This window comes from Leopardus geoffroyi, chromosome D2 (assembly GCF_018350155.1).
Source record: "Leopardus geoffroyi isolate Oge1 chromosome D2, O.geoffroyi_Oge1_pat1.0, whole genome shotgun sequence".
NCBI lineage: Eukaryota > Metazoa > Chordata > Mammalia > Carnivora > Felidae > Leopardus > Leopardus geoffroyi.
In genome coordinates this window covers 5157250-5172293 of record NC_059334.1, presented here as the reverse complement: position 1 = coordinate 5172293, position 15044 = coordinate 5157250, and the positions used below count along the sequence as shown (strand labels likewise).

General features: G+C 43.1%; 1 protein-coding gene across 5 annotated transcripts in view; it reads left to right on the top strand.

Moving 5' to 3' along the window:
* PRKG1 (protein kinase cGMP-dependent 1) overlaps window positions 1-15044 on the top strand; it is a 1258994-nt gene that overhangs the window by 1196131 nt on the left and 47819 nt on the right. For all 5 annotated transcript variants that reach the window (XM_045439410.1, XM_045439409.1, XM_045439412.1 and 2 more), the window contains one exon: window positions 12819-12915. In XM_045439410.1, the coding sequence (XP_045295366.1) occupies window positions 12819-12915 (97 nt within the window). The remainder of the gene's footprint in view (window positions 1-12818; window positions 12916-15044) is intronic.

Sequence of the window (15044 nt, the reverse complement as noted above, 5' to 3'; positions counted from 1 at the left end):
AACACTCTAGACTTTAACAATCAGGCTGATGAAACTGTTTCAAATCTCGGATCTTCCAAGAACCATCGATCTTAGCCTTTTCCCAGCTTCATGCATAGGCCGGAATACAATTCCGAAATTAAAAACAGTCCACTTTGGGCAAGCTGAGTAATCCAAGTTGCAGTCGGGGGCATCCTGTGGTCTGTGTGGCACTTTGGTTCTGCCAACTGCAGCAAGAAAGGCCTGTGGGAATCTTGTTTCTGAAACGGTTATCAGTGTAGCAGTGGGTGTCTGGCGTATCTGCTTTTTATTTTTTTTTTTCAACGTTTATTTATTTTTGGGACAGAGAGAGACAGAGCATGAACCGGGGAGGGGCAGAGAGAGAGGGAGACACAGAATCGGAAACAGGCTCCAGGCTCTGAGCCGTCAGCCCAGAGCCTGACGCGGGGCTCGAACTCACAGACCGCGAGATCGTGACCTGGCTGAAGTCGGACGCCCAACCGACTGCGCCACCCAGGCGCCCCTCACCGGTCATTCTTTTTTTTTTTTCAACGTTTATTTATTTTTGGGACAGAGAGAGACAGAGCATGAACGGGGGAGGGGCAGAGAGAGAGGGAGACACAGAATCGGAAACAGGCTCCAGGCTCTGAGCCATCAGCCCAGAGCCTGACGCGGGGCTCGAACTCCCGGACCGCGAGATCGTGACCTGGCTGAAGTCGGACGCTTAACCGACTGTGCCACCCAGGCGCCCCCGTATCTGCTTTTTAAAACACAAAACTCCACAGAGAGACTCTCTATCACCTAGTTCCTACTATGTTTCTTAGGTGGCATCTTTGTGCAAAAGTACCATAGTACAACTCCATTCCTGTTGAAATATCCTTCGTAGGGGTGCCTGGCTGGCCCCGTCAGTTAAGCATCTGACTCTTGGTTTCATCTCAGGTCATGATCTCACAATTCGCGAGATGGAGCCCGGTGTCGGGCTCTGTGTTGACGGTGTGGGACCTGCTTGGGATTCTGTCTCTCTCCCTCTCTCTCTGCCCCTCCCCTGCTTGCTCTCTCTCTGTCTCTCACAAATAAACAAACCTGAAAAAGAAATATCCTTTGTAGTTCAGTAAAAATAATCGCTGTTAAAAATAATATGATTTCCTCAACTTTATTTTACTTCATGTTTTATATATATTTCTTAATGTTTTATTTATTTATTTATTTTGAGAGAGAGAGAGAGAGAGAGAAAGAGCGGGAGAGAGGCAGGAGAGAGAGAGAGAGGAAGACAGAGCGTTGGAAACAGGCTCTGTGCTGACAGCAGAGAGCCCAGTGCAGGGCTCAAACTCACAAACTGTGAGATCGTGACCCAGCTGAAGTCAGATATGTAACCAACCAAACCACCCAGCGCCCTATATTTTATATATTTGCAGTCAGGTCTTGTTGTCTTTTTCCTATGCCTGGCCAAATAATGCCAAAGTGCTACAGTCATGAATAGATATGTAACTCCTTCAGTTTCCCATCTGGAAAGAGAGCCCCCTCCTGCAGCCCTGCCTCATTGGGTCCCCTGACTGCCTTCCAGGTCACTTCGGTGGACACAGGTGCCAAGACATAGGACAAGTTTCTGAGGATCTCCTCTCCCCAGTTCAGCACTTGCCTCTCCCGAAGGGGCCGAAGAAAGGTTTTGTGCCCTTTCTCTGCAGTTATGTTATGTCTGCAAAGCCAGAGGAGCGTAAATCACACTGAGAACCCAGTCAGGTGCTGTGCGTTCTCTGAAAGCATCGGATGGACCTCCAGCGTCCCCACCACATGCCTGGTAGAGGGCAGCAACAAGTCGAGACGGTGCCGTCATCACAACCCGCTTGTGTTCTATTGCACAAGCCCTTGCAAACCCAGATTAATCCACCAAGGCCATGTAACCCTGGTGGTTAGGAACCGCTGAAAGTTAATAACTTGGGTGAGGAAAGGGAGGTCACAGAAAGAGAATTGAGAATAGGATGGAGACCAAAGGTCATCCCTATCCATGGAAAATCTGTAAAGAAAAGGAGGCCACACATGGGGGGGGGGGGGAAACAACACGTTCTCTAGCTGTTACATAATACAAAGAATAACCATAATAGGTCTGAATGCCCCTCCCAATTTTCTTCATTTTATCCTTATTATTTACCAGTCATTTGAAAAGGGAGAAAAGGACTTAGTGCTATTCAGTAGGCCTTATTCACGCCTAGAGTCAGGAGGTTTATGAAGCAGTAAGATAAATGCATCATTTTTATTATACGTACACAAAAAAAGGACTCGTAACCTAATTTGGGGAGAATTCACTTAATATTCTAACGGAATCACTCATCTCTGCAGCCTCTTAATCCATAGTCCTCTTTTAAAAGCCATTGTTACAAGCGCAGAAAAATTACCAGTATGTGTTAGCCCCGAAGTGAAGGTCAGCTGAAGTGTCATAACGGTATTTATTTAAATCGGCGGTCCAACCGAAATGAAACGTGACGGCAAATTAGTTCTGAACTTCCACGAGAAAGGCAATGTGTACTCAGAGAAACAATTATGGCATTAATTTGCTATCGTTGTAGATAAGAAAAGAAGCAGGACTTTGAGGGTCTTGAGTTCTTCCCTCGTTACCATTCTCTCTCCACTCCTGTGATTTGTGTAAAAATGTGTGGGAAAGCACCAGTTTCTACTATTGTAGCTACAGGTGCAAATCCTAAGCAGTGTATTGTATAGTGACCCTTTTGCATGATTGCGCAAATGTGACCCTTTTGCATGATTGGTAGTGTGGAAATGTGTGATGCCTTTATGAACTTGCCTGATCTTGAGGGGGACACATTTCTAAGGTAAAAATGATAGAGCTCGTTGATCCAGCTCATTTTGCATTTGTGGGTTCCTCTAATGACGTGCCGTGTTAAACAAGTACAGAATGCCCGTCTGAGCCAGCCGATCGAGGTTCGCGGCATCAGCGGTAAGTCCTATCAATAGCATGTCTCCTTGATATCACACTTCACTTCCTCCAGAAAAACTCAGAATGCCAGCCAAATCATGAGAAAATATCGTATGCATTCTCAAAGATCATTAGAGACTAACTATTTAGAACTTGGGACACGTTCCCGTGATATCCGTATACGATGTGACAGGTGTCCACCACACGCGTATAAAGTTGACACTACAAGTTCCTTAAAACTTACGTGTTGTGACCAGAGTTGGGTTCCTAGGCCGCACAACAGAGAAACGAGGCAGGACTAAAAATCAAAGGCACGGGCAAGGTTTCTTGGGGGGTCCCCGCTCAAGTGGAAGGGAGGCGCGGCACCGACGGTGAAGGGTCAAGACGCCCTGCTCGGAGAGAGGAAGTTGGCACTCGGGTAGGTACCTACTCAGGTCCGGCATGCTAATGAGGGAAAGGGGGAAAAATGCTCCATCCTGATTGGTTGGAAGGGCCTTGCTCTGATTGGTTGATACTGGCAGACAACTCCAGCTCATTGGTGCTTTCTGGAGCCAGGTCCTCGGTTTTATAGTCCCCGAGCTGCTGTATGGGGCCAAACCATGGCTGCATCCTGGGTCGGCCGTGGGAGAGAAGGGGCTGAACAGTAACAGCCTATGGAAAGTGGCCCAGATACGCAGTGTTTTCACTTGGGGCTTGTTCCTGTCTCCATATGATCATCACCTTGGTAATTAACATCTCTGTAGACTTACCTATACATTTTTTGCTTATGTTTGTTTATTTTTGAGAGAGAAAGAGTGCGAGCGGGGCGGGGCAGAGAGAGAGAGTACACACACAGAATCCAAAGCAGGCTCCGGGCTCTGAGCTCGAACCCACGAAACGTGAGATCATGACCTGAGCCGAAGTTGGCCGCTTAACCGACTGAGCCACCCCGGCACCCCTGTATAGACTTACCTATAAAATATATTTTAAAATATTGTTGCCTGGCTCCATATCCCAAGATTTTATCAACTCTGTTTTTAACTCAGCCATAATTCTGATAGGAATCCTGGGTGGGAGGGAGCCTCAGGTTTATTACAGTCCACGGTGCAATGCATTCGTAGTTCTGTTTTGGACATGGAGACGTACCTTTGCTGTCTGCTATCTCGGAGGTGCATTGGGGGTCTCCTGTTTGCGCCGTTTGCATAACCGGAAGCTGAGAGCAAGACGCCCTTAAATGAAAGGCTCTGGTAGTATTTCCTGAAATAGGAGCTTTGGGAGATAGGGATTGGAGGTGGGCTGGGGAAGAGGACCCCAAAGGAGGTAAAGGGAAGCCATGGATACCTGGCCTTTCTGCAAAGTGTCCATCTCAGACCTTTGGGATTCCAGAACCATCAAGCTGCAAGTGAGCCTCATAGACCTGTCTAGTGCAAACCCTTCGTTTTGCCAAAAAGAGACAGTCTTGCTCAAGTTAGTGCTGGACCGATCCCTGGCCACTTCCTTTATTGTATCCCTGGGACCTTGGGAGGGTGGCATCGGTGGCAGTCTTCCTGCCACACACTGCATTTAACTGTCTTTACGTTCTTTGGCCCACTGTGATCATGACCATGTGGCTGGCCCCTGTCCCTTAAGTTCACACAGAATCTTTCAGGGACCAAGGGAAACATATGAATGGGAGTACACAGCAAAGGTTCTGAGTTCAGAAGTAAAATCTGCCCCCTGGTGTTTATTTGAGCCCTAATCCTTCTGTGCTCGGCTCAGTCTTCCCACTGATTCCTTTCAGATTATGATGGAGATTGATTTTAAGGTTAAGATCAAACTCCCCCTCATTTCTGTCGATATTTTCACCCATATATTGAGCATGACCTATAAGCAAAGTCTTGGGGTAGAAAAGAGATTTTTCTATTTCGGGGGAAATCTTGGGCTGTCTTTTGCTTAGAACCGTAGGCCACGGCAAACAGAGTCCCCAGGTAGATGGAATGCATTCTGTCATACTGGGCATTTTCTCAGGGGGCGACAGGATGAGGGATGAGGGTACTTCCCAGAGGCCTGAGTTACTGGAAGAGAGAGGCAGGAGGGGTGGTCATTTTTGCCGATTTTGTTTGCCCTGCACCTCACCTCCCCACCTTGGGAAGCTATGATGTGCCCTCTGGACCACCCTGGTCTACAGTCAGAAACAAAAGACTGGGGCAGAGATTCTAACATGTGGTTGTAGGAGAGCAGAAGGAAATCACTTTGCACTGAGATGCGAGAGAACTTCCACAAACAACTAGCCCCTGATGGCCGTCCATTTACAGGAAGGAAATACCTATTCTGGCACAAACAAAGCTGGGATTGCGTGCCTGCCTTTGTTTGCAATCATCTGTATTTTCTAAAGCAAAATAATAATCATGGATATGTTAATTAACTTTCTGTTGTAGAGAAACAGCACTGGCGGAAAAATCAATTCCTTTCTTCCCATTTTTTTCATGGCAATATATATTTATTTAGGTCTTTATTTTAGAAAAAGAAAATTCATCTCAGGCTATGTGAAAACGATCTCGCTTTCACTAAAAATCCTTATTGGCCAGCACATTTCGAGCCAACAGTGGGTAGCATATCCTCATTCATCTTTGGCAAATACTACTCCGATGTTTGAATGTTTAAAAAATTATCTTTTAGGCATTAACGTTCACTCACTCTGGATCCTTTTATTTAACTGGGGCTCATCCTTGCATTGCCACATCGTAGGCAGAAGGCATAAGAGCTTAACTACAGGAGTCACACTCTGGATGCAAATGTGTAATAAAATACCATATTATTTCAATATACTTCAAGTTTTATGTTTGCCTTTGTTTTTCCAATATCAGAATATTACAAAAACTGCAGACGCAGAATCGGATTGTAAAAAGACAACAAGTCCAAACACCTGGCCCGTATGCCTGAGTCTTTGTGACCTTGGCTAAGTCACTTAGCGTCTGTGGGCTTAGTTTGTTTTTTATTTTTTAAAAAGGCAGAGGTTGGGTTAGGTGAGCTCCCAATAGCGTTGATCCAGATTTTGAATCGCGTTAGTATCGTCAAACTCTGAGATAAAAGTATCTGTAAGGTTGGGCGATTCTCTATTATCTTGTTTAAAAGGAAATTCAGTTTTTTGGAGCAGGTATAAATATGCCTTGATGTGAGACTCTCACAAGGGTTCTAGCCCTACTTCTGCTGTTTAATTACTGAAACCAACCACTTATCAACCACTGGTCCACCCCCTGGCAAATAGAAGTAAAAAATATTTGTTATCCCATCTCCACAGAGAATCGAGGAGGATAAATTAAATGAGAGAAATTTAGAGTCCTTGCAAGAAAGCCTCAATAGAGACTATTTGCATCACTATCATTCTTATTATGCAGCAGATATGAGAAATGCAATTTTCCTGTGTATTCCTGTTGGCTGTATCTCCTCAAGGAAATGTGTTTGAAAAATAAGTGGAACTATTTAAGGACCAGAGTACTCAAAGAAAAAAAAAAGTCTGTGTTCCTGAAAACCACAATTTTTGAAATCTAGAGAGCAAACTAATGTTATCTCAGATTCCCTGAAGACGAGATTACACTTTCTGGAGAAAATTGACATAATGAAATACTTGATATTCATTAAATTACTTTTAAATTTTTTAGTTCTTTTAAGTTTTTGCCTCTACTGCTGATGGAATACTGACTCTACCAGCAACCTTACCTATTATACACCTTACGGCCACATGCATGAGAAAACACCCGTTTTGTTTAGAATTTTGGGAATAGGGTTTCTTATGTTGACAGGGATTCTTGGAAAATGGTTATTTGAAAAACATGATTCTTTCAACAAGAAATACCTCCCTGTTCAAACCTGAAGCTATAAAATGGCCCAGTCTGTTTTCTAATGAAGTCAAAACATGGCAATATATATTTATGATTGGAATATATTTTCCATTTTTAAAGTTTAGTTTATCAAGGAGACTTTTAATAAAGAATTGAATTAATAAGAGATGATTGGTGGCTTGATTATAGATTTAAGAAGGACTATTCATTTTTTATTTGGGTGGCTAAGCTTATTTAACTCCAAACATTTGAGAATCAGGGGAATAAGGACAGGTACCTACTAACTGTTTTTACATATACAAATATAGCACTATAGTACAAGCTCAAACCACGTTTATTTTAAGTGTGCAATGTACGGGGCGCCTGGGTGGCTCGGTCAGTTAAGCATCTGACTTCGGCTCAGGTCATGATCTCGCGGTCCGTGAGTTTGAGCCCCGCGTGTGTGCTGACCGCTCAGAGCCTGGAGCCTGTTTCAGATTCTGTGTCTCCCTCTCTCTCTGCCCCTCCCCTGTTCATGGTCTGTCTCTCTCTGCCTCAAAAATAAATAAACGTCAAAAAAAATTTAAATGTGCAATGTTGTTCGTCCAGTTTCCAATTCCACTTTCTCTCTGTAAAGTGACTTTTCTGGCTAAATTTCTATTTATTTTATCAGACCTATAAATTACTCAGTGAACCAAGCTTTCTGAAATCAGGAACTATTTCTGCATAAATTCTGCACACCAAATTAAGTGTTTATTGAGTAGACGACCAGCATCATATCTTGGTTATACCATAGACCAGGTATACTTTTGTGCTTAAGGCTCACTTTCTGAAAGTTCTTCTCGTATCTGAAACCTTCTTTGAAAGGGTTTTAATTATTTCTGTAGGTATTTATAGACTGCAATGCTCTTGGATCACATAAATCTTTTTTAAAAATGATTCCTAGGCATTTATGTGGACATTTAAGTAAAGATTCGGACACACGATAAAATTCACTCTTATTAAGTGTATATTGGTTGATACTCCTACAAAGGCCTAAATGTTGAAGAAATCAGGTCTTGGAAGTACAAAGTCATTGGCAGAGCTGGAACCACAAGTCATTCGCTTTTGTCGGTGTGCCAGGATGCTCTCCTGTTATTTTTAAGGCCGAAGTAGACACTGTCTGATTGAATCTCATCTTACCTAGTGAAGTTAGGGAACGAGAAACGTAGTCCTAGGTGAGAGTCTGGGTGTTTACTGAAACATTTCATTTGTATAGATTTCCCAAGATGTAAGAAAATGAAACTCAACAAGAAACAAAATATACCCAATAGCAGTTGAGCTCAGGCAAAGCCTTGGTAACTAATTTGCATGTGGATTCCAAGATACTAAGACTTTCTTTGTTTTTTCTTGGAGACTCTTAGAGCAGACTTCTGAAGCACTGTGGGTTATAGATGAGTGGAGCTAAGGCAGAGAGGGCCACATTAGCCTTTTGTTCTGCAGGCTCTTAATTACTGGCTTTTGTAACCCATCCAGAACTATTGTTACGTTCCTTTGAATCCTAGAGGCTTACTTTAAAAATGCACATGATATTGTCTGCTTTGTAAAATAATGCTGAGCTGTTACTGTTGTTCTAATAACAAGATGATGACAAAATTTTATATTCCATACATTTTTGTACTGGGTAGAATCCTCATATGTGGTTTCCGAGAGAGAGAGAGAGAGAGAGAGGGAGACAGGGAGGGAGAGAGAGGGAGAGAGGGAGGAGAGAAGGAGGGCGATTGATTTACTTCTTCATAACGACAGTCAGTCATAAGGTGTAGAGCCCAATTCTGTTATTTTGAGATGATGACAGGATTGATTCATGAATATAAGGCAACGATGGAAAAACAAATGTGGTAAATGATGGGGACGCTGGATTCTTACTCCATGGCTTTGTGGAAGCTGGTAATACCAGAAGAGATGGAGAAATGAAGATGGTTATTGTCTATTTCCTAAGGAAAGTGAACATAATATCATAAAGGTATGTAGCTTTATATATAGAGAGACAGGTTGAGATTCTTCTCGGACCGTTCTGTTTCTAGACTGTGCTTCTGTACCTTGGTCTCATCATTTTTACACCTGCTGCTTTACATTTTCATTGCTTTTGGAACTTCTTGGTGTATAGGTAGAAATGAAAAGAAGAGGTGAACATGTAGGCAACTGTGTCCCTTGTTATCAGTTCTTTTTTTTAAGAAAAAGTTTAGTATTTCACCATTTAAAGAGTACCCTGTACAGATTAGCATTTGTGAATTCTAATCACCCAGAGCCCCAGCTAAATAACATGGTCAGGACTGTTTGAGAAATGATATGTTATCTCTGTCTCCTTCACCCAACACAACTTATTGTATATACAATTCATTGTATAGTTATTTTTGTGCTGTAGGGTTTTGTAAGCTCCCTGACCCATGCAAAAAAGACATGTCGCTATTTGCACTTTTCTGAGAAGAGAACCCATAGATTTCACCCCATACTAAAATAATACTAACAATATCCTTTTGAAAAATTAGTATCTCAACCTGAGTTGAGAACCATTAGAAAAGAGACTTTGTACACCTTCGTAGATTTTAAGCAACTAAACATGGAGAACTTTGTGTCTTACTGATATGAATTTCCCCCTAGCATCTGGCCGTTGTCCCTTTCATAAGCACTATGGCACAGATGAATTTTAGAATTGCACAGGGGTGCCTGGGTGGCTCAGTCGGTTGAGCGACTGACTTCAGCTCAGGTCATGATCTCACAGTTTGTGAGTTCGAGCCCCACGTCGGGCTCTGTGCTGACAGCTCAGAGCCTGGAGCCTGCTTCAGATTCTGTGTCTCCCTCTCTCTCTCTGCCCCTTCCCCACTCATGCTCTGTCTCTCTCTCTGTCTCAGAAATAAAGATTTTTAAAAAAAAAATTTTTTTAACGATTAAAAAAAAAAAGAATTGCACAAAGCTGGGCCTTGTTCCTTGGACCTGAATCCCATTAAGAACTTGGGTTCTACACCATCTTCCTTCAGGCAAAAGAAGTTTAGTTAATAGAACAACAACCATTGATTTAACCAATTTCGTCTCCTTTCCCACTCAAACTTTTACCAATTCATTAACAAGCAGAACAGAGTTGATGGATTCAAATTACCTTCAAATAATCTCTGAGTAAAAAGAAAGAATGAAAATGTCTCTCCAAGTTATGAGCAAGGGGAGTTGCCTGAAGAAGCTAAGTCATCTGTAGTTTAACTTTCTTCTACGGGTTCCTTCTAGTGGTGATTTCCACATTAAAAAAGAAGTTGTTAATCCAAAAAGTTATTCAAAAAAGAAAAGTAGACAGGGTCTCTGTGATGCAGATGTAACTCTTGTCCATAAAGAGTAATCTGAATGAAAAATAAATACATATAGAAGATTAAGCAACTAATATTCCCTTGGTGGGAAAGAAAAAAAAACAACCACTGTGATAGCATTCCCACTTTGTTTGGCCTCCCTGAGAATCAGAACCTGGCATGAACAGAATGGAATAGAACATCAGGAGTATATTATCCAAAGGCCCCTCAAAATGTATCTCACCAACCACCAGATAAAAATCACCCTACTAGGTAGTATTTTAACAAGTCACCAAGCAATATTGGCAAAGTAATTAGCAAAGATGAACAAAGTATGATGACAGTGACAGTGTTACCAATCTCTTTTCATTAAAACATGAAATATTTTATGTAATGGTAATTGTGCTTACAGTGTGTGGAACAGTATATGTTTAAGTGGATTGTGATGGCTACAGAGAAAATATCTACTATTTAACATGAGATGTAATTCGTGCATCCCATTAATGAAAATACCATCCGTAATTAATCAAATAGTAAGCATAAAGTCAAGAGGATTTTGCTGTAGAAATTTCAACACAAAATAGCCCCCTTATGACTTCTGCATTCTCCGTGTGTGTGTGTGTGTGTGTGTGTGTGTGTGTGTGTGTGTGTTTTAGCAACATTGCCTTTTTTTTTTTCAAGCTGTGTTAGCCATTACAGAACTAGTGGTCATTTCAAAGGGTGTAGGATCCAAGGGCAGGAGGCCAGACCACGTTGTGAGAGGCCCCAACACTCTTGGCACGAAGGCATCCCCCTGAGACTCATCAGGCAGCCACTGATGTCCCAGGACCATTTTAACCCACCCCAAAATGTTTCTATGGTTTCTGCAGTTCCTGAGGCTTCTCGGTTGGACCTATAGCCCTCTACCCTTGCTGTGAATCAGAATCGCTGAGGGAGCTTTAAAAAAATACAGATATTTGGGTCCTGTTTGCAAAGATTTCGGAATCACTCGGTGTGTGGTGGGACTCAGATGAAATGGTTCCTGACAGATGCCCAGGAGGTTCCAACAAAGGGCTGAAGGTCACATGTGTAGATGTGTCACCAGCCTAACTTTACGGAGCCCAAGAGTAAGAGTCCAAAAGTATCTTCAGGAGCTGTGAGAACACCACACTGTAAATATATAAAATGTTATCAAAATAGCCTGAGTCTACCCTCTTCATATCTGAGTTTCTCAATCCAGCAGGCACATGGGATATTATTCAAAACCAGTCTCCTTAGGAATCTGACTTCTCTGGCCTGCCAGGAAATGCTTGACCACGTAGAAAACTGTCACAGGGTCTGATCCCAACAGATGTCCTTGGAAAGCACCTGTTGAAGTGAACTCTGCCCTTTAAATGGGATGGAGTTTTCATTTTCCAGAAGTAGTGGGCCCGTTGGAATGCTAGAAATGCCCATTTGCTGCTTATGTCCATTCTAGTAAACCACCTCCTGAACTGCGAAGCTAATCTCCTGGTTGTGTCGATAATGAGAGAAGTCTACAGATGCCCTCAGGATTGGCCAGCTGCCTCGTCTATAGGGGTTTATTAGAGGGAGCTGAGTTCATGTAACGAGCCAGTCATGAAAACCAGGTTGTCTCGAGAGTCTGTCAAGAATTGTTCGAATCTGGGACTGTGGTGGTAGATTGGAGAACGTTAGAATGTCACCTAGAAACTTCACCTTCCTCCCAAGTGGAGAGTCTAATGTGTGTTCGATTACAAGGGAGTAGCTAAAGTGTTGCACGGCTTAATGCCAAACACGCCTTCGGGTGGCTGTGTCCAAAACCTGACAGAAACGAGCAGTGCCCGTGTCATCGTCTCAAAGGTGTATCATCATGTCTATCTATAGCGTGGGCCGAGCCAGGGACCGCCTGGCCGAAGGTCGTGGGTTACGCATAGCTGTGCAAATACTTGATTACTGAGACAGCTGTATCACTCCCTGACCTGACATCAGTGAGACATTAGTGACATGACTGTTATGCCTTCCTGCCCTTTCTAAAAATAGTAGGGCCTTTGACAAGAAGATATTTTGAGCGTCTCGTCAGGGGAAGCCTATCCTGGCCACTCGCATGGGTCAGATCGGCACGGGGCACAGTTAGACTTTGGGAGCACAGCCCTCGCTTCTCCTCTGGTATAAGGAGCTGGCAAAGATAAAGGCATTGGGACTCCCGGCTCAGAAGCCGTGGGTACACATAAACGGAGGAGGACGCTTTTTAGGAATGTGAATGGGCTTCCGAAACCCTCCGTTTCGGACATTCGCACCCCCGTCCTCAGCTTTTCGGATCTGTTTTCATAAACCCCGGCTGTGATGTCGCTCCAGGGACCTCGGTGATCTTGCCACTTTCAGTGGATACCAACAGGAGCCACTGGCAGCCTGTGGATAAGGGCGACTAATGAGAAACTGCCGTCCCCCAGCGGGACGGCCAAAACCAAACCCAGCAAAACCAAAAATCCCCAAGCAAAACCAAAAAAGAACCGCCCCGGCCATCCGTGCTCACAGGAAGACGCGCAGGAAAGCACTGCGACGTGACTTTGGTCTGGTAACTGGATTTATCGGTCACATGACTGGCAGGCACCAGCTACCTGGTCTCATTCTCCTCTGACCCACAAGTGCCAATCTTGGTTATTCTGCACCACTGGGACCAAAACATTAGGATGGTGAGGCCACAGAGACTCTAAAAGCAAAGATGGAATCTGAGCAGGTAAACCCTGTGCCACAGGCCTGTCATCCCGGGGCGGTCGTGTGTGGTTCTCGTGTTTGCACCTCTAAGAAATTTCCGTTTTTTCGCATCAAAAAATCCAGATACGAAGCCGAAGCCGCTTTCTTCGCCAACCTGAAGCTGTCTGACTTCAACATCATCGACACCCTTGGAGTCGGGGGCTTCGGACGAGTGGAGCTGGTAGGTGACTCTTCTTTACGTGCTCTTGAGGGCCCCTCTCCCTCCTGTATCTGTGCTCCTCGATTAAGATCTCTCTCTGCTCTGCTCTCTCCTCGTTAAGTATGATCGTTCCCGAACCGCGACCATATGCTTTCGTGTCAGTCCGTCCGAGTAGGCAGCAGTTACCGTGAGCTGTATATGATGTAGACTAGCAGTGAAATCATCGATCCACTTTAGAAAATCGTCTTCCTAGGAAATGAGAGGTAAACACGTGAACATAACGAGGAGCCATAAAGTACTTTCTATCCAGCTGATACTCTCTGGCCTCTACTTCCTTAGTTCTGAACGGGGCTCACCAACTTAGTCATGTGCCCTAACACATGTACACACACACACATATATACATGTATATATCTATATATAACATATATATATGTTATATATAGATATATACATAATATAACACATGTATATATGTTTCATTTCCTTTATGTATATTTAAATTTACATTTTAATTATTGTAGCTAGGGTGCATGATTAAGTGAGTGAGCACTGTTCGGAACTAAGGAAGGAAATAAATGAGTCAAATCTATTTATCCTCTATTTATCATCTATCTGATTAAAGATCTTTACCAGTGCTTTAAGACTTTAAAAATCACGTAAATGAGGTAGTAATTCTGTGATTCTGGATTTGCAAGCACCTAGTCAGGTTATAGGGACTGTGTTTTATATGATCATATTAGATAACACGGTTTGAATATTTCACACCCATTCATGTCATACAGGTAAGTGTTAGGGTGCTGAGGACACGTTGGTGCAAGGTTATTCGTGAAACACGTTGCGTGAGTGTGGCGTGAACCGAATGAAAGCATACTCTGTTGTGCCTTTGAAATACGCATTTAAGAACTGATGTATTACAACATAAACCGGAAAAAAAAATGTATTCTGGTGACTGAGTTGCTGCATTCCAAGACTGTGTGGGTAGAAACCCTATTTGGGAGGCAGATTCATTTTCACCTCCCTGCTGCATGGAGGCGTCCCTGATACCAGAAACCAGTACAGTATGTTAGGAACTCCCTGTAGAGTGCAGTAAACAGTTCCTGTTGCCATCAGGGGACTAGAAATCCCCTTCCATCAAAGTAGACTGAGCCAGCGCTGTCTCCGATGTTTGTCCATTTGTGCCGTAGTTGGGATTTCTGGCTTTGACAGGCAGGAAAAAATGGTGTTTACCTAAACATTAGACAAGACAACTTTGGAGCCATAATGTGTTTCATTGAACTTGCGCTATGCTTCCGTTAACACTGGTTGGAGACACCATAGTTATACGGCTTCTGATTTGACTGCTGATTCATGGTGAGATTTTAGGTTACAGGAATACAAATTAAGGGCCTGGGAAAACTTGTTTTTCTGAATTCTGCCAGTTAATGCGGCCTTAGTTTTCTTTTTTCAAGAACTTTGATTTTGTGACCAAATATAACTGTTCGTAGAGCTAGTGAAGATTTATTACCGGTGTTCAATTTTACTGGGGGTGTTGGGACGTATAAACAGGTCAGGGGGCAGAGCTCCCTGCCAGGAAGAGCTTATGGTCTGGTGTGTTTATTTACTGAGCTGCGCGTGTCTCAACCCCTTTCTGAATGAGGCACTATAAAGGACAGAATTCCTAGAGTTTGATTTTCTGACTTGTAGTTTCTTAAATATATTTTTTCAAAGACCGTGGACAAATTGTTGTTTTCGTTAACATTTACATTACACATGTGTGGCCTCCTGGAGGTCTGAGAATTTCAAGTTGGGGACCTTAAGTTACCGGTGAGATATTTTAGGAAATACAGGAGTTTACTTAGGATGTTTGAAATACTGAAAATTGTTCATAGACACTGAAACCCACTTTATGCTAAACAATTAAATGCCAAGCTGACAGTAGAAAACCTCTAGAAAGCTCCGTCAAAAATGTTTGAGGAAGCACAACTAACCGGAAAATTAGAGAAGGTACACACACACACACGCACACACACGCACACACACACACACAATATGTATCCCAGGAGAGACAGTCAAGTGTAGTTCAGTCTAATTTTCTTCTTCTCCTGGATAATTACATTTTACTCTTCTACACAGATGTTTATAGGCTAATGAACACCATAACCTGAGGA